General features: G+C 50.5%; 1 protein-coding gene across 1 annotated transcript in view; it reads left to right on the top strand.

The window, feature by feature from the left end:
- SH2D4B (SH2 domain containing 4B) overlaps positions 1-25,985 on the top strand; it is a 72,692-nt gene that overhangs the window by 30,648 nt on the left and 16,059 nt on the right. Inside the window, exons 4-6 of the mRNA XM_084904125.1 lie at positions 1,011-1,158; positions 14,939-15,134; positions 19,742-19,866. Coding sequence (XP_084760251.1) covers positions 1,011-1,158; positions 14,939-15,134; positions 19,742-19,866 — 469 coding nt within the window. The remainder of the gene's footprint in view (positions 1-1,010; positions 1,159-14,938; positions 15,135-19,741; positions 19,867-25,985) is intronic.

Genomic DNA, 25,985 nt, shown 5'->3' with positions numbered 1-25,985 from the left:
TAAGGGAAGAAGGTGAGATGGTCTCTGGGGCGGGGTGTTCCTTGGAAAAAGATAACGGCTGTAACAACTGATATAATAAACACAGAGAAATATCTGAGAGATGTTTGGGATTTCAGAGGCCTACTTAGAAAGTTAAGAAATGTACTTCATAGAACTGAAATATCACTCTGTTTGGCTTCACAGTGAGCCACGGTTATACTGCTTACTGCTTTAACCACAAACTGTGGTGCTGACCGTGTGGATGAGGGAGGGAAGTACGGGTGTGTCCCTGTTTGGGAAGTGTAAGTGCTACCTGCTCACGTACGAAAACAGAAAGGCAGTGATTAATGTCTAGAATCAGCAAGTTAAGAATTGGTGGCATTATTCAGACAAACGTAAACAGGAACAGTGAAAAATACCTTAAAATGGCGGCCTTGGGGCACCGACCAGGGGGGTCAGTTGGGATGAGGTTATTTGGAGAATTGCTGTGTTTTATAACAAGGTTGGGCTTATGATGAATATCTAACATACATATGTCACTTTGATGTAGACAAAGATGGGGGAAAACACACACACATACACACACACACACACACACACACACACACACATGACCTTTTTGGAGCTTAAAAATGGGACAAAAATGGGAGATTTGGGGCCCCACGCCGGCTCTCTCTTGGAGACATCAGGATAAGACATGACCATGTCCTGCTCAGTTGAAGCCTCTAGGAAGACCAGATGGAAGTGTGGCCCAGGCTGGCCCAGCATCCTCTTATCTTTTCAGAAAGCTGGAGTTTACAAATTGTTCCACGTATTTCAACCCACCGACCTTACCTCAGCGTGCTGAGGGTAACGATTGCCCTTTCTAGTTGCAGATGCTGGGACAGGAGTGGCCACACTGGCCCACCCCATCCCACCCCACCCTACCCTATCCTACCCCACCCCACCCCACCCCATCCAGCTCAGGTGGCCCTGCTGCGCACTCACAGATGCACTTCTCTGTCACCTAACGTTATTCTGTCCCATTTTAGAGGAAAGAGGAAGAGGAGAGGAAGCGAGGGGAAGAGCAGATCCGTCGCCAGGAGGAGCAGAGGGCCAGGGAGCTGTACTGGACGCTGAAGCAGGCCCAGCTGCAGAGCCAGGCCAGCGAGAAGGAGGAGCGCGAGTGGGAGGAGCAGTGTGAGTAAAGCCTGGTCCTCAGGGCCCAGACCCGCCTGCCTTCCCCGCCCTCCCCGCCCACTTGCTTATCTGCTCAGCCTCAGTCCAGTTCACTCAGCCAGAGGTCTTTACCCAGAACCATCCAGGTGTCCATCCTGCTAAGGAGCAGAGGCTGAGGGCTCTGAGCTAAGGTGGGGAGCCAGCATGGGTGCAGCATGAAGGCTGTGGTGTGCTGGGGCAGAGGGCGCTGTCTGTGGCGGGTGTGCAGCTTGGAGAGTGCTGGGTGTTGAGAAGGTAGATGGACAGGGAGGTAGGGTCAGGGTAGGCTGTGGTGGTTGTGCACCCAGGCTTGCTGCAGTAAGGGTCGGTGGGACCTGCAGACGCGGAAATGACTGTCTTGCAGGGAGAACTTTTTACTTCCGGTTCCTAGAAACAGAGGGCTCACCACTCAGGGCCACACAGGGAAGGCCCAGGGTTAATCAGGAGGCAGAGGGGGTGAAGGGGAATGGGGCAAGAGCCTGCGTGTGGATTCCGTGGGAAGGGGAGGCAGGCTTAGGCTTGGCTGGTGTGAATGGCTTCCGCAGGCTTTGGGGTAAGGAGCTGTCTCCAGTGGGCTGATACCTGGCCCTGGGTAATATTGGGGCAGCTGGATCATGACCCAGAGTGTAAGAACTAGCTACAGGAAGTGGTGGGACATGGGCTCTGGATGGGTTGGTTTGCATGTGGGAAGGCAAGCCAGTGCTTTATAACCCTTAGGAACTGGCTGGCGCTGGGAGGGGTGTCTCTAGGCCCCAAGGTCCCAGATGTCCAACGTAAAAATACAGAAAACGGAAAGCACGTTATACAGGTGCGCAGCGGGAAGCCTCTAAAGGGGAGTGACGTGACTGAGGCTGGGCATGGGAATGAGAAGGGAGGCTGCTTCAATGGTGCGCTTCAGAGACCACTGAACCACGGCCACAGCAGGGGGAGCGGAGATGGGAAGTGACGTCCACTTCCAGGTCTCTGGTCCTCAGCCTTTCTTAACCATACATCAGATTCATCACTCAGACTTTTAAAAAATTGAAATGGAACTCCCACAACAGTGTACAAATCCCTTTAAAGTATACAATTCAGTGATCACAGTCTACTTACACAGTCGTGCAATCATCACCATTATCTAATTCCAGAGCATTCTCATTGCCACAAAAAGAAACTCTGTGCCCACTGGTTACTCCTCCTGCCACACCCGGGAAACCACACATCTAGCACGAATCTAATTTCTGCCCTATGTGTTTGCCTGTTTTGGATATCCTCTATATAATAAAAGCCTACTATGCTAAGTGTCTGGTTGTCCGGTCATCTGGTTGTCCATTCAACCAATCAAAGCATAATATCAATGCTAATGACATGCTAAGGCCGCTCAACTGCTCGCTATGATGTGCTCTAACCACCAGGGGGCAGATGCTCCGGCTGGTAAGTTAGCTTGCTGCTGAGGTCCACCGACTGGGACTGAGTGAGATGGGCTGGACACGTCCTGGAGCCCTCCAACGGTTTCTCCGTGGCTGGCCAACCTCCTGCATCCCTCCCCTACCTCAGATGTGCACCGGTGGGGTCCCTCAGCCCAGCCTGTACCTCTCACAGCTGCTCTTTGAGTTTTGCTTGCTGTCCAAGGACAACAAGGAGGAGCTGCGGGGAAATTGGCCAAGAAACAAAGGCCCAGCGAGCTACTCTGGGGCAAGGCCAAGAGAAGACGTGGTCCAGAGGCCAAGTCCGGGACAGTTAACGTCCCAGTTTTGTCTGACAGCAGCACAGGACAAACCGTAAGAGGCTCCCAGCTATTATCAGCTTGTGCCCGGCCGCTGTCTCTGAGGCGGAAGTACGTCGCTCTTTGGCCAGGGCAGCCCTGTGGGAGCTCCCAGTACAGGACTCAGTAAACTCGTTTCCAAGCCCAGAGCCAATAATTTACACCAGCAACGCCAGGGGTTGGGGGAGGCCCCGCCGCTGGTGAAGATGCAGGAACAACAGGTCTCACAGCTGTACATTTTGAAAATAAAACTTCATTAAATAACACACACACACACACACACACACACACACACACACATATACACTACATCAAGCTAAAACATTACTGCACAGCAAAGGAAACAATCAACAAAATGAAAAAGGCAACTTATGGCATGGGAGAAAATATTTGAAAACCATATATCCAATAAGGGGCCAATATCCAAAATATAATATATAAGGAGTGCATACAATTCAATAGCAAGAAACAAATACTTGGATTTAAAAATGGGCAAAGAACCTACATATATATATATATATATATATATATATATATATATATATATATATATATATATATATATATGTATATTTTTTTTTTCAAAAAAAGATATAGCTGGCCAATGGGTACATGAAAAAGTGCTCAACATCTTTAATCACCAGGGAAACACAAACCAAAAAAAGGTACAACCTGTTTATTTTTGCTGTTGGTGTCATACTCCCAAAAATCATTGCTAAGGTCAAGGAACTTTCTCCCTATGTTTTCTCCTAGGAGTTTTATAGTTTCAGGTTGTACATCTAAGTCTTCACTCCAGTTTTGTTCTTTCGCATGTGGATATACAGTTTCCCCAACACTATTTATTGAAGAAATGATCCTTTCTCTCTTGTGTGTATTTGGTGACTTTGTTGAAGTTTAATGGATGGTATATGCATGGGTTTCTTTCTGGACTCTGTTCTGTTCTCACTGGTCAACATATCTGTTTTTATGCCAGTGACATACTGTTTTGTTTATGATAGCATTATAATACTTTTTATAATAATTACCAAATTAATAGTGATAATAATAACTATTAGGTGAGATGCCTCCAGCTTTGTTCTTCCTGCTCAAGGTTGCTTTAGTACTCAGAATCTTTTGAGGGTATATAGGGATTTAATGATTGTTTCTTCTATTTCTGGGGAAAATGCCATTGGAATTTTGACAGGGATTGCATTGAGTCTCTAGGTCACTTTGAATAGTATGGGTATTTTAACAAGATTGGTTCTTTCATTCTGTTAATGCAGGATATCTTTCCTTCTTCAGTTTTTGTCATCAGTGTCTTATAGTTTTTAATGTACAGGTCTTTCACATACTTAGTTAAATTTATTTCTAAGTGTAATTTTTTATGATGCTATTGTAAATGGGTTTGTTTTTGTAATTTATTTTTTGGGTAGTTTGTTGTTAGTGAATAGAAAGACAACTTATTTTTTTTGTATCCAATTTTGTTGATTTTAAAAAAATATATTTATTGATTTTACATAGAGAGGAAAGGAGAGGGATGAGAGCTAGAAACGTCAATGAGAGAGAAACATTGACCAGCTGCCTCCTGCACACCCCCTATCGGGGATGTGCCCGCAACCAATGTACATGCCCCTGACCGGAATCGAACCTGAGACCTTTCAGTCCACAGACGAATGCTCTATCCACCGAGCCAAACCGGTTTCGGCCAATTTTGTTGATTTTGTATCCTGCAACTATACTAAATTTGCTTACTCTAACAAGTTTTTGGTGAAATCTTTGGGGTTTTCTATATTCAAGATCATGCCATCTGCAAACAGAGACAATTTTACTTCTTTCTGATTTAGATTTATCTTACTTCCTTTCCTTTCCTAATTATTCTGCCTAGGACTTCCAATATTATGTTGAATAAAAGTGGTGAGAGTGGGCATTCTTATCTGTCTTGTTCCTTATCTTGAGGAAAAGCTTTTACTCTTTCACCACTGAGTATCATGTTAGTAGTGGTCTTGCCATATATGGTTTTATTTTATTAAAGCACATTTTTTTCTTTACCTAATTTGTTGAGAATTTTTATCATGAAAGGATGTTGAATTTTGCTAAATTTTTTTTTTTTTTGCATCTATTGAGATGATACTATGACTTATATTCTTCCTTTTGTTAATGTAGTGTATCACATGGGTTAATTATGTTGAGCCATCCTTGCATCCCAGGAATAAATCCTGCTTGCTCATGGTATATAATTATTCTAATGTACAGTTGACTTTGATTTGCTAAGATTGTATTGATTTTTCTGATTGAGAAATCTATTAATTATTAAAAGTGGGCATTGACATCACCTATTATTATTGTATTGCTGATTATTTCTCCCTTTATAATCAGCAGTGCAATAATCCCGAGATAATATTTACTTTATATATTTAGTTGGCATATATATTTATGATTGTTATATCTTATTAATGAATTGACCCCTTATCACTATATAATGATCTTCTTTTCTCTTGTAACCATTGTCTTAAAATATATTTTTATTGATTTTAGAGAGGAGGGGAGAGGGGAGAGAAAGATAGAAACATCAGTGATGAGAGAGAATCATTGATCAGCTGCCTGTTGCACACCCTGAACTGGGGATCAAGCCTGCAACCCGGACATGTGCCCTTGACTGGAATAGAACCAGAGAAGTCTCAGTCTGCAAGCCAATGCTCCATCCACTGAGTCAAACTAGCCAGGGTCTCACCATTTTTGGTTTCATGTTTATTTTGTCTGATACAAGTTTAGCTACCCCTGCTCTCTTTTTATTTCCACTTGCCTGGGATATCTTTTTTCACCCAAGAAAGGTGAGCATTTGGAAAGGCCTGTGGAGAAAATGACATTTGATTTGGGACAAGTAGGGAGGCAAAGAAGGCAGGGAAGGGCATGTTAGCAGAGGGAACAGCACCAAGCAAAAACAAGGAAGGTCATTGTGTGTATAAGACATGGCACATGTTTTAATGTGGCTGTAGCCTGAAGTTCAATGATGAAAATGAGGCCAGAAAGATAAGATGGTCAAGAGCTAAGAATACTTCATTCATTTAAATTCAGAATGGAAGGGAAAGAAGGGCAAAGGTTATACTGAAAAAATAATGGACAATTACAATTACAATGGACAATTATGAGGCTACTATGGTGGGGGAAGGAGACCCAGACTGGCAGTCCCCATTGGCAATCCGGTTCTAGCTCTGCCCTTGCTGGTGTGACTGAGGGCAAGTTCCTGCTCAGTTGCTCAGCCTCCTCATTTGTAAAACGGGGGCAGTCATTTTGAGTTGAGTCTTGTTGAGAGGGTGAAAAGAGAGGGAAGAAACCAAGGTTCTTTCTAAGCTGTTTCTGGTGAAGCATTTCTCTTTTCGTAGCTGTACGATGAGATGGAAAGTGTATGGGCGGGGCTGCTGTTTCGTTGGGATGGAGAATGGAAATCATCTGGCCGAGTGCGGCCTGATTGCGAATTAATGTGCTGCGTGGCAAGAGAAAGTGGAAAAAGCTCCCAAACCCAGAGGAAAGACATGATAATACAGGTCCCATGGTTTTGATTCCTCACTTTATGCCTTCTTAAAGATCGGTGAGCTAAATTCTGGAGCCTGCCATTCAAATTCAGCAAAGCCATTCTGGTCATTCAATTAATTTAATATGAAAGATAGAGTGGGCCATTAATCTACTGGGAACAGCAGTTTTTTATTAAAAAAAACTTAAATTAAATTCTTCAAGTTAGAAAAAAAAGGGAATTGTTCCCTCTCATATCACTTTAATACAGACTTAGTTATTCAGTTCAAACAGCAGAGCAGGCTCTGGCTTCTGAGAAGCAGAAATTCATTTAATTATTTCTCAGCTGTGAACTTGCTGGAGTGGGGAGTTCTGTAACATCTAGTTGCCCCGAGATTTAGAGATGAGCCAGGGTGACTTGGTTAGTGATATTATTTACAAAAATCGGCCCTGTATTATTGTGTGTTTTAAAAAAAGATATTTTTATTGATTTCAGGGAGGAAGGGAGAGGGAAAGAGAGAGAGAGAAACATCAATGATGAGAGAGAATCATTGAACAGCTGCCTCCTGCACGTTCCCCACCGGGGACTGAGCCTGCAACCTGGAATCAAACCATGATCTTCGGGTTCATAGGTCAATGCTCAACCACCGAACCACGCACTGTATTGTTAACCCCTTCCTTCCCTCCTGGAACTGTGTGGCCTGGCTGTGGCTCCTCACCCACCGCTGCACTCCAGTTGCCTCACTCCCGCTGGCATCGTCAGAGCCGAGTGAGGAGACATGCCCAGGCGCAGCACAGAGGCGGTGATGTGGGTCCCGTGCTTTTCCCTCCCAGAAAGGAGTGTGCTGTGCAATCTGGGCTCAACGTCAGTGATTCTGAAATACCATTTGCTGAGACAGGCCGAACCCGAGGGGCCTGTGGAGATGCCGTGTGGTCTGCAGATGGGGTGGGGGCAGAGCAGAATTTGGGGCTGGAGGGAAAGCTGAAGGATTCCACAGGAGGAGGGTCTTTTCTACCCACTGACGGGATGAGCAATTGTGCCCTTTCTCCTTTGTCACAACCCATTCCAACTGGCCCTGAACTTGATGCCACATGGTTTTGGTTTTACAGCTCAGAATAAGGCCAGTGTGAGTCCCACATGCCTGGTTTGTGGCCTGCTTAGGGTTCTCTCTTCTCTTGATCATCCAAGATTCCTCAAGGGCTCACAGTGGCCCCAAAGCAAGTCATTCTGAGGATTCTGGCCTTATGGGACTGCTGATGTTGCTCCTGATGGTCACGGGGCTCACTGTGGGAGCCATCAGGGATTGTGGGCAGGACAAGGACCATTGGCAGCTGACTTCAGAAGCCGTGGCATCCACGCAGCCATGGGTGGAGCTGGCTGGTGTTCCCCGAGGCTCACTTCTCAGGGTTCACTGTCTTGGTGACAAACCACCTCTTCCCCCAGGGAAGCTGCTCCAGCGGGTTGGGCCGCCAGAGGCCTGTGTGCATGCGCATCCTTCAACGCCTGCACTGCGTGCTTCCCTTCCCCAGAGGCCAGGGAACCTCTCCTTTTCACAAAACGTCAATGTTCCCATTTTCCTGACAAGGCTCTTGACTCTGCTCAGCTCTCATCCCACCCCACGTCCTCCCTGCACTCACCCTTTGTGCCTGGACCAGAAAGGCCCTTTCTAAAGATGGCATTCTAGTTCCCTTCTCACAAGTGAATACAACAACAACAGCAGCAACGACAACAACAACACCAGATCACACACAATGAACCTCCACATGTGTCAGGAGCTGTCCAACCGCCTTCTATGCACTCGCATTTACCTCTCAAAGCAACCCCATGGGCCCCCATTTACAGGTGAGGAAATAAAGAGGTGGTAATTCAAGTTGCCATGGTCACAATCCAGGGTCACATGGAGTGGAAAATGGAGCAGAATTTAAATACACCTGCTCTCATACACAATCTAAAGCTTTATTGGTGTCCTTTCCTGCATAGAGGATTACACACTGATTTCCAGGGACATTATTCTATTCCCCCACGGGGTTACTACAAACTGAAACTGCTTTGAAACACTCAGTTTCCTGGAGGTCGTAGCTAGACCATCTGGTTCTGTAAAGCCTGAGGCCCTTTTCTGTCTGGGCAGAGCTTGGGAGAGGGCCCAGGGACCGTGGGTAATTCTCTGGAGAGAGGTCTCGTGAAGAGCAGCAACGAAAGTTCTCCCAGGACCTTGTGCCCACAGGACCTTTCCTCCTGGGATCTCAAAGGCACCCCTACCTCCACACGTCCAGACTCAATCCTCCTCCTCCTCATCCTTCCATCCTGCCTTATCACCTGCCTGCCATAGGCAGAGGCTTGCGGCCAGGCTGGTCTCTACCAGCTTGTAAGGATTCAACCACCTTAATATTTTTTGAATTTATACCCCTCCTCCCCATTGTCCTGACTGCCTTAACTTTGACCCCTGTTGTTCTCTGCCTGGATTTCTGTTTTCTTCCTTCTTGTCCCTGTCGGATTCATTCCCAACAATGGAACCAAATCCATCTTGAACAAGTGCTCTCTCACTGAGAACTTTGCAGTGGCTGCCAAACCCTTGGGAAAGCATTCCGGTTCAGTAGCCAGGGTTGGTTGGTCTCCCAAAAGGCCTGTTCTGTCCCAGCATCCTCACCTCTTGTCCCTCCCTGCGCACTCTGTCTTTTAGCCACGTGACCCGTTCCAAGGGGGATGCCCGAACTCCCTCTTGCTCTGGGCCTCTGGCCCTGAGCTTCCTGTGCCCGGCATACCCTATGATCAGCCTCTCTTGATGGAATCTTGTGTGTCCACCAGCCATCAGCTTAGAGGCCCTTCTCTGGAGGATTTCTCTGCCTGGAGCTCCACAGCATCCTGGGACCCCTTCCTCCCCCCCCCCTCGCCCCCCACTCCGCAGCTCCACTCACCATTTGTGGGTGTGTCTCCCTACTACATGGAAAGATCTTTGAGGGCAGAGGCTGCTCTATCTGCATCCCCTAGCACCAGCCTGGCAGCCAGCGGAGATGGTGCCTTTGTGAAATTAGAAAAAGACACCCAGCCGAAACCGGTTTGGCTCAGTGGATAGAGCATTGGTCTGCAGACTGAAAGGTCCCAGGTTTGATTCCGGTCAAGGGCATGTACATTGGTTGCGGGCACATCCCCAGTAGGGGGTGTGCAAGAGGCAGGTGGTCGATGTTTCTTTCTCATTGACGTTTCTAGCTCTCTATCTCTCTCCCTTCCTCTCTGTAAAAAATCAATAAAATATATTAAAAAAGAAAAAAGAAAAGAAAAAGACACCCATTCCTCAAGACTCTGAGCAGCCGTCTGCCACACAACTGTTCCAACATCTGCACAAATCTACGATGGTCATGTGGTGACTGTGCCCCTGCAGTTGTGCAAGGCACAGCTTGTCCTGCCCGGCACAGAGCTGGCACACAGTAGGCACTCAGTACAGCTGGGCTGGGCAAATATGCACCCCCTGCCCCAACGTGTCATTAAAAGTGTAGAAACCCTCCCTCTCACAATGACGAGCCTGGTTGTGTCTGTGGCGCTCTGTCACTGCTCAGAGACTCTGGCGAGAGGAAGCCCACTCCGGTGTCGTCTCCATGTTGGGGAACTGAGCAGGAGCCATGGGCAGATGAGGGCCCGAGTCCAGGACAGCCTGGCAGTTTGGGCAGCCCTTGGGTGAAGGGAGCTGAGACCCAGCAGTATGCAAACTTGTCCTGATGGATGAACAGAGAAATATAAGGACTGTGTTAGGAGCCACGCCAGGCACAATGCTCCCCTCCCACTCCACCGCCCTCCTCCCCGGCTAGAGGCAGCTGAAATTCCCAGGTCTGATATGGGTGAGGGTGGACCCTAAACACTGTGAGATTTTGGTTTTCTTACTGAGCAGGGGGGTCCAGCTGGCATCCTGGAGAGCAAGGTCCCAGGTCTGAGGACGTGGCCTCAGGCTAGACAGGCATGGGCACATCCCTGACAGGAGGGCAGAATGAAAGGGACCTCTCCTTCTCACCAGATGAGAGATGGGGGGTGGGGGTGGGGTAGAAGGGTAGGGGGGAGAGGTCGAGGTGGACCCATAGCTGGGCACACATCCAGCCAACAGTGACATGCAGCTGCACTCCGGCCTTTTGATTCTCAGCCAAACTGGAGGTTATAGAATGTCCATTCTTAAAATCTGTGGTAAAATACACAACAAAATGTGCCATTTTAACCGTTGTAAGTGTAGAGTTCAGTGGCACTGGGTACATTCACGTTGTGCTATCGTCACACCATCCCCCGAACTTTTCCATCTTCCCAAACTTCAACTCTGTCCCCATTAAATACTAACCCCCTTCTTCCCCACCCCCTCCCCCTCCCCAGCCTCCGGCAGCCACATTCTACTTTCCGCTGATGACTAACTACTCCAAGTACCACGAGTGGAATATAAGCAGAATCACACCTTATTGGCTGCTGTGTCTGGCTTATTCACTTAACAATGTCCTCACGGCTCATCCATGGGCCAAATTCCCTTCCTTTTAAGGATGAACAACCTTCCTTTGTATGTATAGACTGCCCTGTGTTTCTCTGTTCATCCATCCACGGACGTTTTGCTCCCGCCTTTAGCACTGCTGTGAACATGGTGTGCAAATCCTTGTTCCAATCCCTCTTTCAGTTCTTTGGGGTCTATATCCAGAGTGGAATTGCTGGATTATACAGTAACTGTATGTTTAATTTTTTATGGAACTGCTATACTATTTTCCACAGCAGCTGCACCGTTTTACATTCTTAACAATAAACAAGGGTTACAATTTCTCCATGTCCTTGCCAACGCATGCTGCTTTCTGTTTTTTACAAAAAATATTTATCCACTAGAGGCCCAGTGCACAGATTTGTGTACAGGTGGGGTCCCTTGGCCTGGCTTGCACCCTCTTGCAATCCAGGACCCCTCGGGGGATGTCAAAGAGCTGGTTTTGGCTCAATCCCCACAGGCTAGGCTGAGAGACCCAACTGGTGAACAAATCAGTGCACAGGGCCTCTAGTATGCATATAAGATCTTTGGTTAATCTCTTCCCACCCTCCCTCATCTCTCCTTCCCTCTGAGATTCATCAATCTGTTCCATGTTTCCAGGCCTGTGGTTTCTGCTCCTGTGTTGAGTATCTGCCCCCTGGTGGTCAGTGTGCATCATAGCTACCAGCTGGTCAGCCAGTTGGCCAGTCACTTAGGCTTTTATATCATTCTAATGAAGGTGAAGTGTGGTCAGTCCATTTTTTATATCTAAATCCAACCTTCCATGAAAGTCTTCAGTGTTTCCATGCTTTGTCGTCTTTCGGCTATTTCTGTGAGACGAGGCTGACTCTCCCTTTGAGATGGAGAAAGGAGACCCCTGGCCCCCACTGCTCTGTGTGCAAAGTGGCCCTGGAGTGCCTGCTGAATAGGCCTGTGGGAGTCCTCGGGCGAGTGAGGGCTGTGGGAGGGGGCAGACGCCTTGGTGTGAGCCCTCACGGCTGGCTGCAGTGGGTCCTCGGGGCAGGAGGACAGCCCAAACCTTGCTGGCTTGTGGCAAACACTGCCGTGACTGCTCCCAGCGTGGCTTCTATGCGTAGTTTGTTGTATTCACTGGGTTAGATGAAAAAGCATTCCATGAATTCTGCTTTCTCACAGCAGATTCATGGGATACAGGCCAAATCCTTCCCTGATCCTGAGAAGGAACTAAAAGCCACCTTTTAAAGTTCTGAGTGTAGTTTAAGGGAAGCTAGTTACAAATGGTCACAGGACAGATGCCACCTGATGGACAAGCAAGGGTGCCCCCTCCTGGCCGGCCCAAGAACTGTTCTTGGCTCTGTTTTGGACTTCGCAGTGCCAGGGCTAATGAAAATAAAAATTTTAGTTAACTTGCCATGGTGCTTACGGATTCTAAGTGGCTTGTGTTGTTAGCTTCCCTCACCCTCACCAACTTTATGAAGTAGCGACTGTTACCATCTCCATCTTCCTTATGAGGAATGGAGGCCCAGGGTGAGTAAGTGGCTTGTTCAGTGTCACGCAGCTGGTAAGTGGCATTGCGATCTGCTCCTAGGCACCTAGCTCACACCTAGAGAGACTTGATTTAATAAGACGTTGCTTTTCGGAAGCATTTCATAGTGTTCTGTAAGTTTCATTTAACCTTTATAACTCAGTGAGGCAGGCATCCATGTCATTCCCATTTGGCAGAGGGGCAAACAGAGGCCTGGAGACTCCCTTAGGGAAGCCGTGGAGTGTTGGTGAGGATGAGGAGAAAAGGGAACCCTTGTGCACTGCTGGGGGGAATGCAAATTGGCTCAACCACTCTAGAAAACAGTATGGAGGTTCCTCCAAAAAATTAAAAATAAAACCACCATATGGTCCAGCAATGTTCTGGGTATATAACCAAAGGACATGAAAACAGGATATTGAAAAGATTCCTGCACCCTCATGTTCATTGAACATTATTCACATTAGCCAAGATAGGAAAACAACCCAAGTACTCAACAATGGATGGATAGAGAAAGAAGATATGGAACACACACACACACACAGAGACACACATGCATGCATACACATGCACAATGCAAAATTATTCATCCACAAGAAAGAAGGAAATATTGTTGCCATCTGCAACAATATGGTTGGACCTTGAGGTCCTTATGCCGAGTGAGATAAATCAGACAGAGGAAGACAAGTACTGTATGTTCTCATGGGTCTGAGGAGTAGAAAAAACCCAACTCACAGAGACAGAGTAGAATGGTGGTTCCCAGGGGCTGGGGGTGATGGTGGAGGAACTGGGGAGACGTCGGTCAGAAGGTGCAAACTTGCAGTTACAGGTGGGCAAGTTTTTGCCTGGCCAGTGTGGCTTAGTGGTTGAGCATCCAGCTATGAACCAAGAGGTCATAGTTCCAGGAGGTCACAGTTTGATTCCGAGGCACATACTTGGACTGTCACTGGGGGCCGTACAGGAGGCAGCCAATCAATGATTCTCCCTCATCATTGACGTTTCTATTTTTCCCTCTGTCTTCCTTCTTCTCTGAAATCTATAAAAATATTTTTAAAAAAGATGGATACATTTTAGAAGTCCACTGCACAGCATAGAATTATAGTGAACAATGTTGTGTTATATATTTGAAAGTTGCTAAGAGACGGGATCTTAAATGTTCTCATCACAAAAATGAAATGATAATTATGGGATGTGATGGAGATATTAGCTCATGATACAGTATCAATTATTAAATTATATAAATGTATCAAACCAACACATGTACATCTTAACTTACACAATGTTATATGTCAATTGTATCTCAAAAAAGGAGAGGGAATGTATGGAGAGAGAGAGAGAGAGAGAGAGAGAGAGAGAGAGAGAGAGAGAGAGAGAAGAAAGCTGTCTGACTCTATGAACCCGGTGCCATACTCTGGGCTGGGTGGCAGGGTTGGCTTTGCCAAGGTCAAGACCGAGTCCTGCTTTCTGCTGCAGCATCTCAGTGCCCTCAGGGCTGCTGCTGGCCTTTCTGAGCTGCCTCAGCTGCCCACGCATACAGAGAAGACTTTGCTGAAGGAGGGAGGAGGGTGGGAGCTTGGTGGGACCAGGGCACGAGTGTGGGAAGAGCTCAAAGCCCGGTGGGCTGGGAAGAAAGTGGGTGCGTGGGACACCTCTAAAGGGCCAAGGGGTTCTTCCTTTGCCCTGTGCACAGTGGGAGCCATGGAAGGCTTTTGAGGAAGACAGCGGTGGGATTAGCGCTGGGCCGGAGGCTGGTGTAGTCTCTGTGTGACCAATGATTCAGGGCCTCCCCAGCTGAGTTCCTCGTCTGCGTATGACTTCCTTCTGCGACCTGTCTGTCTGCCTGTCTGTCACTGAGCGCTGCGATCACCGGGGACTGTAATCTCTCCAAGGTCACTGGCTTTTGTAGGGCACAAATTTCTGGGTTCAATTTGCCCATAAGGGCCCTGGGCCCTGTCTGACATCACAGCATCTCAGGATCAGGCACTTACAGGCACGCCCACCGGGCTGCAGAGCCCAGGCTTCCTCTCAGGGATGGCGTCTGCCCGCTCTTCTTTCTGGAAAACTCCCACCGACCGAACCGTGGGTGGCCTGGCATGTCTGCCATGAGCTAGTGCAGAGGAGGCATGCGGCCCAGGGCCGGCACGGGGAACCCCGCAGTCAGAGTGGGCGATCACAGTGGTGTTTGGAGGTGCCGACCCCTTTGACCGGTGCCCTTGAAGCTGGGTGGGTGGGCAGCGGGTGTGAGAGGCTGCTCTGAGCAGGGCACTGCAGGAGGAAGTGCATATGGAGACCTAAATTTCCCTCCAGAGGCTTCCTGCTCATTCTGGAACAGGGCCCAGGAGCAGCCCCGAACTGAACTGTCATGTGTGTCCTTGTCCCCCAGGGACAGGCTAGTCCAGGGCTGCTGGTCCGGGCTGGGTGGCCTGCTGATCCGGCTCCGGCTCGGGCTCCGGGCTTCCGTGCAGCCCCATGGGGAATCCCGTGGGCCCTGGCTGACCTGGCTGCTCCCGTGTGGCCGGGCTGCGGCTCTAGAACTTCTCTCCCTTTCAGTGCGGCGGTCCAAGGCAGCGGACGAGGAGAGGAGGCGCCGCGCCCAGCGCGCCCGGGACGAGTACCGGCGCCTGTCGCTCCGCGCCCTCCAGAAGGGCGCCGTCGCCGGCCTCAGCTTCATGCTCCAGGAGCTTGGCCAGAGCCACGGGGAGGAGGCCAGGCTCCGCCACCACTTTCCCGGCCCAGGGCCCGTCAGGTGGGTCTGGGGGGGCTGGGGGCGGGGCATGGGGGTGCTGGCTGGGGCAGGGCCTTGGATGGGGGCACGGGGCACTGGGGTCCAGTCCTGGTTCTGCCTCCAACTTGCTGTGAGATTTGGGGCCAGTCATTTCCCCTCTGTGGGCCTCAGTGACCCAGGCTGTGGAATGAGGCAGGAGGGGAAAAGGGAGGTTGGAGATTTCTAATAACTGGAGTCCTGGGAGTCTTAACTTTTTTGGGGACTCGTATTCCTTCGAGAACCTAAAGGAAGCTGTGTACCCCCGTCACTCCCAAACGTGCGTATATAAATAGTCCCAGCTGCTTGCATGGAATTCCAAGCTCTCCAGGGTCCACAGGCCGCAGGTTAGGAACTGGCACTGTGAGACCTCAGGTGGAGTGATGCTGCCCAGTGGCCTGGAACCGGGCTGGCTGCCTCTAGCCACAGGCAGTGCTGGGCCATCCTGGGTTCTGATAGCAGCTTTGCAGGTGAGCGTGGTGGGATGCAGGAGGCACACACATGCTGGCGTCACGGGAAGAGTGTGGTGAGGGCACTTAGAGGACTGCCCATGATTGCCAGGACCCAGGGGGAAGTGGGAAGTGGCTGCCTGGAGCCTTCCACCTTATGCTCGTGCCCATCAGTCCCAGATTTGTGCCCCCATCACTGCAGAGCCACTGCCTTACCCTGTGCACTGAGGCTGGGCGTGAGTGCCTGCGGCTCCCTGAACCACAGCTCACCTGCAGAGAGTACTCCCCCTTGCCCCCCGCCCCCCCCCCCCCCCCCAGGTAATAGACAGCTGTCTGAACCACAGCTCACCTGCAGAGTCCACTCCCCCGCCAGGTGATGGACGGCTGTCTGAACCACAGCTCACCTGCAGAGAGTACTCCCCCCCCGTTACCCCCCCCCCCCCCAGGTAATAGACAGCTCTCTGAACCACAGCTCACCTGCAGAGAGTCCATCTCTCCCCCCAGGTGATGGACAGCTGTCTGAACCACAGCTCACCTGCAGAGAGTCTCCCCCCCCCCCCAGGTGATGGACGGCTGTCTGAACCACAGCTCACCTGCAGAGTCCACTCCCCTCCCAGGTAATGGACAGCTGTCTGAACCACAGCTCACCTGCAGAGAGTCTCCCCCCCCCCCCGTACCCCCCCCCCCCCCCCCAGGTAATAGACAGCTCTCTGAACCACAGCTCACCTGCAGAGAGTCCATCCCTCCCCCCAGGTGATGGACGGCTCTCTGAACCACAGCTCACCTGCAGAGTGTCCACCCCCTCAGGTGATGGACAGCTGTCTGAACCACAGCCTGCAAAGAGTTCCCCCACCCCCAGGAGATGGACAGCTTCTGAACCACAGCTCACCTGCAGAGAGTCCATCCCCCCACCCACAGGTGATGGACAGCTGTCTGAACCACAGCTCACCTGCAGAGTCCACTCCCCCCGCCCTCCAGGTGATGGACGGCTGTCTGAACCACAGCTCACCTGCAGAGAGTCCCCCCACCCCCAGGTGATGGACAGCTGTCTGAACCACAGCTCACCTGCAGAGAGTCCCCCCACACCCAGGTGATGGACGGCTGTCTGAACCACAGCTCACCTGCAGAGTCCACTCCCCCCGCCCCCCAGGTGATGGACTGCTGCCTGAGTTTTGCTTTAATTGGGATTAGGATTACTCATTCTCTGCGTCTCGCTCTCCCTGCAGGTAGGGAGGACTGACCTCGTCTGAATTTCCTCCTTCCTATCCTTCTTTCCTTTCCCCTTCCTGTCACTTATGTGATTCACAAACCAGGAAGTTAAAAGAGACAGGGAGGAAAGACCCACTCCCATCCTTGTCCTCTCCTCAGCGCCCTCTCCCCAAGGGAACCCCTTGTCCTCTCCTCAGCGCCCTCTCCCCAAGGGAACCCCTGTTCTCCGTGTGTCTGTCATTTCCTTTGGCAGCTGCCAACACAGAAAGTCACATTCTCTCCCTTTTTTTGAATAAAACTTTGCATGTCTACACAGGATTCTGGATTATGTCCCCCCCCCCCCATTTGTAGTGAAAGCTTGGAATTGATTTCTCTTTATGATGAGGTCAGGTATTTTGTATCTGTTTAAGGACCACTGCTATTTCCATATCTGTCTCAGCTTCCCTCTCCCCGGTTTTTATTGTGCTGTTATTTGTTCCTCACCCCCCATTTCTAAGAACTCTTCAAGTATGAGGGGAGAGGATCCCGTTGTTTGTGATAAACACGTTTCCCCTGTTTGCCATTTGTCCTTTGCCCTTTGCCGTGAAGTCTTCTGTCACGGGGGAATTCTTGGTTTTTCTGACGAAGTTTTCTGTCATGCAGGAATTCCTGACTTTTACGAGGTCAGGTTCTCTTTCATGTTTCCCGGCTTTGGAGACAGAGCTAGAAAAGCCTTCGTGGCATTTTCCCAGGAGAAGGATAATGTGCCATTTCACAGGAAACGGATGGCTAGTCCTGCAGGCCCACGTGTGGAGCTGCCTGGGCCGTGGTGCAGGGGCTCCAGGCGGCTGCCATCGCTCTCAGTCGGGGAGCATCGGCTCTCACCAAGGGGGGCAGGGGCCATGCAGATGGGGCGCCCCCCCAGGTGATGGACGGCCGCCTGAGTTTTTCTCCTCAGCGCCCTCTCCCCAAGGGAACCCCTGTATTCAGTGTGTCTGTCATTTCCTTTGGCAACTGCCAACAGAGAAGTCATATTCTCTCCTTTTTTTTTTTTTTTTTCATAAAACTTTGCATGTTCTACACAAGGTTCTTTATTATGGTTTTTAAATACAGAACCTGCATCAGCCTCCTGCTTGGCTGCCCCCGGGGCCCAGTGTCCTGACCGCACCGCTCTTAGCACTGCCGCCTGGGCACACCGGGTCTGGCTGTGCCAGGGCAGACGCACTGTTGCTGGTGCAGGAGTCAGGCTTCTGGCCGGTGACTCCCAGCATTCTGGCTCTGGCCAGTCTGCTCGGAACAGAGGGACGGGAGGAACTGTCTTTCTTGCTGTTATTGGTAGCCTCCTCTTGCCTTCTAAGGAACATGAGTCCTCACAACCAGACACGTTTCTCCGGAGCAGCTACTGATTGGGGACAGGAGTGTGGAGGAATACCAGGCTGGGCAGGGCTGCCGTGTGCTGGTAACAAAGAGGCAGGGCCTCCGAGGTGACTGCGAGGGGAACCCCAAAGTGGGGTCAGCAGGAGCAGAGCTGGCAGTGGGGTGCAGAATTGCCCAGGGAGGGGGGCGGGGGAAGGAGGATTTTTGGGAACAAACTCCAGGCTGGTGGCTGTAAGCCTGCGATGGAACCTCACCCGCTGGCTTCCGTGTGACCCTTTCCTCACGTCACACTGCTCGCTGCTGTGTATGTGTGTGAGGGGATGCATCTGAGGGCAAGTGAATATATGACCTCATCCTGGGGTTTGCAAGGAAGCGCTGAACTCGGCATCTGAGTGTTCGTGTAGGGCAAATGCAGGATACGTGCAGGGACAGCTCGTTTTATAAATAAAACAGTGAATTCTAAATGCCAGCACCATCGGAGGGTGGCAGTGACAGGCTGCTCAGGCCGGGCCGGAGGCTGCTGGTCAGCTGCTGTACTCTCGCCTAGCTACCACACAGAGCAGGGCACGTGGCCTTGCCATTGTCACCTCATGCCATTGTCACCATTTGCCTAGTACGTGTTCCGTGCTATCCAGCTCTAACTGTGCTTCCTGTCGGTGTAGCTCCAGTGCCACAGGGCTGTTCGGTGGCCCAGCCTCTATACACATTCAAGAGCCGCAGTTCAGACACAAACACACTAAAATCTGGGCTTGATTGTGAGAAAACATAAAAACTATGTAGCTCGTGACCCATAAATTCTTCAAGTGCCTCTCTTTGTCTCACACTCACTATCTTCAGCCCCTCCCCAGACCCCTTCAAATCTATCAAGTCAGCCAGCACACTGCTCTGTCCCCGTCCTCTGTCCCCCAACTTTGCTCTGTCCTTATCCTTTTTGTTTCTCGGTGGTGCATCTCAGCCACAGCCACAGCCACAGCCACAGCCACAGCCATAGTCACAGCCAGTCGGGTTCTCTCTGTTCACTGTCCTGATTCTGCCACACAGGAGCAGGGAGCAGCTGGCGAAGGCAGGTGTCCCCTGAGAAGGCTGGGGGAGGGGCCACCTGAGGGACAGACTGGAATTCTCTTTCTCGGGGTGTGTGTGTGTATATGTGTGTGTGTGTGTGTGTGTGTGTGTGTGTGTGTGTGTGTGTGTGTGTATGGGGGGATGGAGGACCCTCACACATTAATAATTTTGCTCCCGTTACATTAGGGTCCTTCTTCATGGACGCTCACACTCACACCTGGCCATCCTTGAGGGAAAAAGTGCCTTTTCCTTCCCCCAGACACCCCGCCCGTCCTCTTTCCCACCCCCACCTGGGTGGCTCTCTTCAAAGCAAGTGATCACAGTGTTCTTTGGGGAACGAGAGTCACAGCTGGTACATTCCAATCTGCAAAGTGTCTTCGAGTACCCGACTCTCGTTGCATCCTCTCCGCAGGCGTGAGTGTGGGCACTGTGCTTATTCGTCCTCACAGTGGCCTCCGTCCTTCCGTCCGTCCCCTCCCCCCTGACTCTCCCTCGCTCCCTCTCTCTTCTCTGCAGGACTTGGGAGCGCCCTCTGCGTCCCGTCTCCAGAGAAGTCATAGTCCGCTGGTTCAAGGAGGAGCAGCTGCCTCGCCAAGCTGGCTTCGAGAGGAACACCAAGTCCATCGCCCCCTGGTTCCACGGTAGGACGGCGCTGGGTCCCCCGCAGACCCTCCCACAGGCCCACCTCCTTCGGAGCCTGGGAGGAGGTCCCACAGGGCTGCTGTAATCAGGGCTGTAAAGGACTTACAACTGCTCATTTCACTCTCCCATAAAGATGGGCCCGTCTCCCAGGGGTAAGGATCAGCACTCCTGGCTCCCTTGGGTGAGACTGAGTGGACAAAGGTCCCCTTCCTGTCATTTACGTGCGCATCGAGTGTGCTGAGTTCAAGGCCCAGTTCTCATTTCCTCGGGGCATGAAATACACAGGGACCTTTCTCGAGGCCTTAGGACACCAAGGCCGATCTCTGAGCAGGAGCTCCGAGGCTGAGGCACTTGGGTACTGAGTGTGCCTCCCTCTTTCTGCTGGGAAGGGGTGAACATGGCTCTTGCCCACTGATCTCACCTCGGCCACCAAGAGCTCCTCAGAGGCATCCTCTCTACACTCACAAGACAGTGAGCTGTCAGAGGAGTTCCCGGTGGGCCCGATCTGACTCTTGTTGTCTGAGCCTGTGTCCCTAGACCTGGCCAAGGCCGGGTGCTCAGCAGGCTCTGAGCAAATGCTTGCTGAGTAAATGACAGAATGGCTGCAAGAGGAGGTCAGAGTTACCCAAACATAGAACCTGAGAGCTGGGAGGCTCCTGGAAGTATTTCGTTGCTTCATTTTTTACAGATAAGAAAACAGTCCCGGAGAGGGGAAGACATTTTTCTAAGGTCACAAAGAACTTGTAGAGACAAGTTCATAGCTCATGACCCAGTCCAGTGAGCTGAACATGTAGAGGACTCGGACAGGGAGGCAGGAGTGTGATGCTAGTGGAGGCCTGCTACAGGGAAACAGGAAGGGCCGCTGGCCATCGTACCCTCTGTATCAGTCAGTGATTGCTCTGTAACAAATTACCTCCAAGCTCAGTGGCTTAAAATAAAGGAGCATTCATGATTTATGAGTTTCTGAGTCAACTAGGCAGTTCTTCTGGGATGGGCCAGCCTCAGATGATCTAAGCTGAGCTTGCTCATGTGTCACCAGACAGCTGTCAGGTCAACTGGGGCTGGTTTACCCAGGGTAGGCTCCGCTGAGACAGCTCTTCTCTGCTCCATGTGGTCTCTCACTGTCCAGCAACCTGGTCAGGCTGTCAGGTTCTCTGAATAAGTTGTGTCTTGGCCTTGCTCCCTCCTTCATCAATGTTGAGCCCAGATTTGCCTGAGGACTCCCCTGGTCAGGATTGATCTCTCTTGCCATAATTAGCACTTGTCTGACCTTTATCTGCCTCTATTTCCTTTCTGCTGGCCTCCTGGAAGCTTGACTGGCCTCCACATTACCCTGTATTTCTCATGCATTTGTCTTGATTCCTGGCCATCTCCCAGGTATTCTCAACTCCATCCAGAAGGAGAGACAAACCCATTGTCACGGTAGGCATTGAAGAATATGGGGTCTTGTGATTCTGGGAGACCTTCACAGGCAAGTTCAGGATGTTGCTCTAGCTCCAGGAAAGGCAGGTAAAGTGATTAGAAGGAACCATGCAGGGGTGAGCAAGGTCATGTGCACCTTCATTCCCACCCACCTCCAGGAGCCCAAAGAGTTTGTGAACTAGGAAGTGCAGACAGTAGGCACACTCTACAGATGGGATGACTGAGACGTAGCACTGTTAAGGGATTGCCCAAGGACACAAAGGTCACAGAGCCCCAGCAGGCTGCAACTGTCCTCACTGGTCTGTCTCTCTCATTGTGGCCCCTGAACAAGCCACTCTCCGCACAGCATCCTGAGACTCTTTTAACCAGAAACCAGGTCCTGGTGCTCCCTGCCCATGACCCCCTGCTTCCCTTCACACTTGCAATGAACTTCCAACTTCATGCTGGGGCCCACAAGGCCCCGATGACCGGTCTGCTTCTGGCCTCATACCACAATGGTTTCCTTGTTTTCCCAGCTCTGGCTTTTTCCTGTTCCTCAAACAAGCCATTTTTTTTTTCCCACCTCAAGCCCTTTGCACTTGCTGTTTCCCTAGTTTTTTTTTTCATGTCTAACACATTCATCTGAAATATCTCCTCCTCAGAGAAACCTTTCCTGAACCCTTACCCTAAGCAGCCTTTACCAATTTCTCTCAATTCACTGTATTTATTTAATATTCTTCACCAACTGGCATTTATCTCCTTTTTTGCTGGTGTCTGTCCTCCTATCTAATTGTGAGCCTGTGAAACGCAGGCCGTTGTCAATTTCCCCTGAGCCTACCATAGGAAGTATCCATGAGGAATGGGAGAAAGCAGAAATGAAGGGCCAGAGTCGGGATGAAACCCCAGTCTTTCAGATTCCAAAGAACAGCCCTTGCTTCTCCGCATTGGACCCTGGTGTGTGTGTGAGTCCCCTCAGGGCCCCATGAGTGAGACTAAGCCGAGAGCAATGAGAAAACCCAGAGCCACATGTGAGAGGTTAGGCTAGCCTTCCTGGGTGCCATGTGCTCATTGGGGCCAGAGCCGTACCCATGCCTTAGCATCTCTGTATTCAACCCTAGCCTCTGCTTTCTGTTTTAAATTCTATTTATTTTTAAAATTAAATTTATTGGGGCCTAACAAGTGGTGATGGAAGATTTTATTTCTGCTTTTCATCTTCCCCAAAACAAGGGCAAGGGAAACTCACTGTCTTTCTCTGTTGCACTGTTGTTGAGCTCTTCAACTCAATTACGGTGTCCCTGTGTGTGAGCAGATTATGCATGGTTCTGCCACAGTAACAAATAATCCCAAAGTCTCAGCGACTTCCACCAACCCAGAGGTTTCTTACACACCCATTTGCATGTGGAATTTGATATGGGCCCCAGACTGAAGGAGCTGCCTTTGTTGGAAATGCTAATGGTCTATTGGAAACTTGAATGGTCTATTGGAAACTCTAGTGGTCTCATGACAAAGGGAAAAGAGTGGCAAACCTCATGCCGGTTCCCAAGGCTTCTGCCTGGAGTGTGCCATTGCTGCCCAGGTTTCTTTGTCCAGAGCCAGCTTGGCACCTGTGCTGTGGGAGTAGAGTCGATTACATCCACCAGCCGCTTTTAGACCCCTTCTTACCCCCTGGCCTCCACACATCCCACAGGAGAGGGACTGGCTCTTTATGCTCAGAAAGAAGACAGTCCGCTTCCCTGAGTGGCTCAGCCACACTTCCCGGGAGCTGGTCCCGGGATCACTGCCTCTCACCCTTGTTCCATTACATGTCTCTGTAGCCCTCAGAGAGTTCCCGCTTGAATTGCCGCATTCTTTTTCATCCACACTTTCTTATAGTCTTATAAGCGTAGCACTAACATCTTAGGCACCTGTGTGGCGCAACTATCAGTTCTGTGGGGTGGGGGTCGGGCAGGACACAGGTTGCTCTGAGGCTTGAGGCAGACAATGGAGAAGGAAAGACAGAGGTGCTCACCTTTACCTTTAACTTTTTCTTTTTATCTTCACCTGTGGATGTGTTTTTATTGATTTTGAGAGAGAGAGAGAGAGAGAGAGAGAGAGAGAGAGAGAGAGAGCGCGCAATGTGAGAAAGAAACATTGATTGCTGTCTCTCATATGCAACCTGACTGGGAATGCAAGGTGAAGGGCAGTGTGGACAAGGAGCTGACGGTGCGGCCTGCTCTAGAATCGAGTGGCTCTGTGGCCTTGGCTGTGTCCTCTGAAATCCTCATCTGTGGAACTCAGATGACAGCATGGACTTCACGGATGCTTAGGAAGTTCAAGCCCACAAGCGTGGTTTGCCCCACTGAACGAGCCATGTCAGTGTGAGAGCTTACCTCTCCTGGCATCGGAGGTCCACCGCCAGGAGTGGGGTCACTCCTCGGGGGAGCAGAGTTTGGGGAGATGGGCGGGGATCTAGCTTCCTGCTGCTGCCTCGAGGTTCTTGATAAAGTTTCCCCTGTTAAAAAGCGAGATAAAGTGGCAAGGTCATTCCTCTTTTCTCCTTCGCTCATTGTTACGGTCCAGGGGTTTTAAGAGAGACTTCTAGTAATCTAAAAATACTCTGGAGAAAAGGGAGTGCGTGTAAGCTCAGCTTCGGGTTGGCAGGGGGGAGAGGGGAATCTATTTTTGGACTTTAACATATATCTAAAATTGATCATTTTGCCCAGTGGCTCAGTTGGAACCCGTTTCTCTTCCTGAGCGTTGCTTCTAGAAGACAGTCACCGTGTGGCCCGTGGTTGATTGTCTGGGCTGCAGCCCCCTGGCTGTCTTGAGGCTTGCCCTCAGGGCGTGGCGGGGAGTGGAGCCACGTAGTGGGTGGCAGTTGGCCTTGGAAGACGTCTTGCAGGGCCCTGCTCAGGGGCTGGGAGTCGGGGCCTGGCCGCTTTGCTCTGGCATCTGCGTTGCTGTGCCATGCTCTGTGCCGTTGTTCCGGGACCCTGGGCCTGCCCACAGCCCTGCGGAGCCTTCAGAGTTTGCTCAGGGGTCAGGAGCACTGCAGAGGTTGGCCAGGGTGTGGGAGTCTGTGGGCTGAGGATTGAGGGCTTGGCCTTGCTTCTCTGTTGCTGGGAGCGTTTGGTCCAGGGGCTGAGGTGCGGGCAGTGGTGACCCCTCTGCATGGCCCTCCCAGAGTCCTGCAGAAAGGAGCCCCCAGAGAGGTGGGAAGGGCTGTGCCCTGGGAGACAGTGCTGAGTGGGAGTGGAGTGTAGGCTCGACCCCTAACCACATGCACTGGGAGGTCACTTCCTCTCTGAGTTGCATGGCCAGGACGAGGTTGGACTGGCTGGCCCGTGCTGCCCATGGCGATACCCTTCCTCCCCCCCACCATGCTGCCCTGCAGTCTTGCATGTTGGCCTGGTCTTTGTGATGATTCTCAGGAGCTAGGGAGTCCAGGCTGAGGGGCAGAGAGAGCCAGCCCAGGCCCTGTCCTTGGCTCCCAGGGTCAGTAGGAGAATAGGAAACTGGTGACTAGAGGTGGCAGCTAGAATGGGGACCTGGCAGTGTGGATCCAGGCACTATGATAGATCTGTGTTAAACAAGGAAAAGTTGAAGAACCCAGAGGTAGAGAAAGTAATAATACTGACTTCATTGTGGTGTGATGGGGACTGGGTGCATTAATGTTAAAGAGTGTTAGAGCATGTGTGGCATGTGATACACGCTTCTATTTGTTACGCGGAATAGTGAACACCATAGTCTTTGGAGATGCACGCTCATGCACTGCTCTCACTTGGAAGGAAAGAGGAGGTCGACATCAAATGACTCCACACGAAGGAGGATGATACTTATTTACTCTAAAAATAAGCACAAGTCTGCCTGTTCTTTCATCATGAGAGGGCACTCATTTTGAAATGTCCCTTCAAAGCCACACGAGGTAACTCACGGGCTATTTGGAAGGATTGTTAGTGTGTCCCCATCCATCGTGTCAAGTCAGATTGGCCATTTTCCTCGCGCACAGAATTTGGAATGGAAATTTCCCACTAGCTCTGATCCCAAATGCGACATTTCTAAACAGGACAAAAGTAGGTCAGTCGACCTACTTTCCCCTCAAGTTCTTGCTTAAGCTGTTCCAGCTAAGAAATAAAGGAATCTTTTTTCTTCTTTTTTAAAAAAAAAATGGTGCACTGGCTATAAAGTCTCAAAAAAGGGTCACAAAGAAGAGTGACATGATTTTCTGCTTTAAGAAAGCATCAGTGGCCACAAGATTTAACTCTTTCCATCCTTCTGGCTATAGTTCTGCATTCTTGACTCCAGACCCTCTGTCTCCCAGGGACCTGGCCTTCAGTGTGGGTGTTCTGATGAGCTAGCTCTCTCTGGTTTCTGGCCCTCAGGGTGGGTAACTAAAATGTGGGGAAGGAACAGGGATTGGTGGACCCACATGATTTGGATTTCACAGAACTGATTTTTTATCTTCTGTCTGGATTCTAAGAAGCAAGGGTAACAGTAAACAAAGCTGTTTTAACTTCATCCTCTTCCACGGTGGAGTCTGTTTAGTTAACTCAGTCCCTCCGGGGAAATCTAGGTCGTTGCTGTCTCCTCCCTGTCTCCCTGCTTCTCTGCCAGAGGGCATCTGGCCTGGGAAAGTGGTGAGGGACGGTCCTGCCTGAGGGGGTGTGGCGGAGGGGATGAGAGAGGCTGAGACCCAGCCCCCTGCTCTGCTCCCAGCCCTGCACCCTGTCTGGGGCTG

The sequence above is a fragment of the Pipistrellus hanaki genome (genome assembly GCF_964339955.1).
Source record: "Pipistrellus hanaki genome assembly, chromosome: 14".
In the NCBI taxonomy this organism is placed as follows: Eukaryota; Metazoa; Chordata; class Mammalia; order Chiroptera; family Vespertilionidae; genus Pipistrellus; species Pipistrellus hanaki.
The sequence above is the reverse complement of the archived record's forward strand: the minus strand, read 5'-3'. Positions and strand labels throughout refer to the sequence as shown.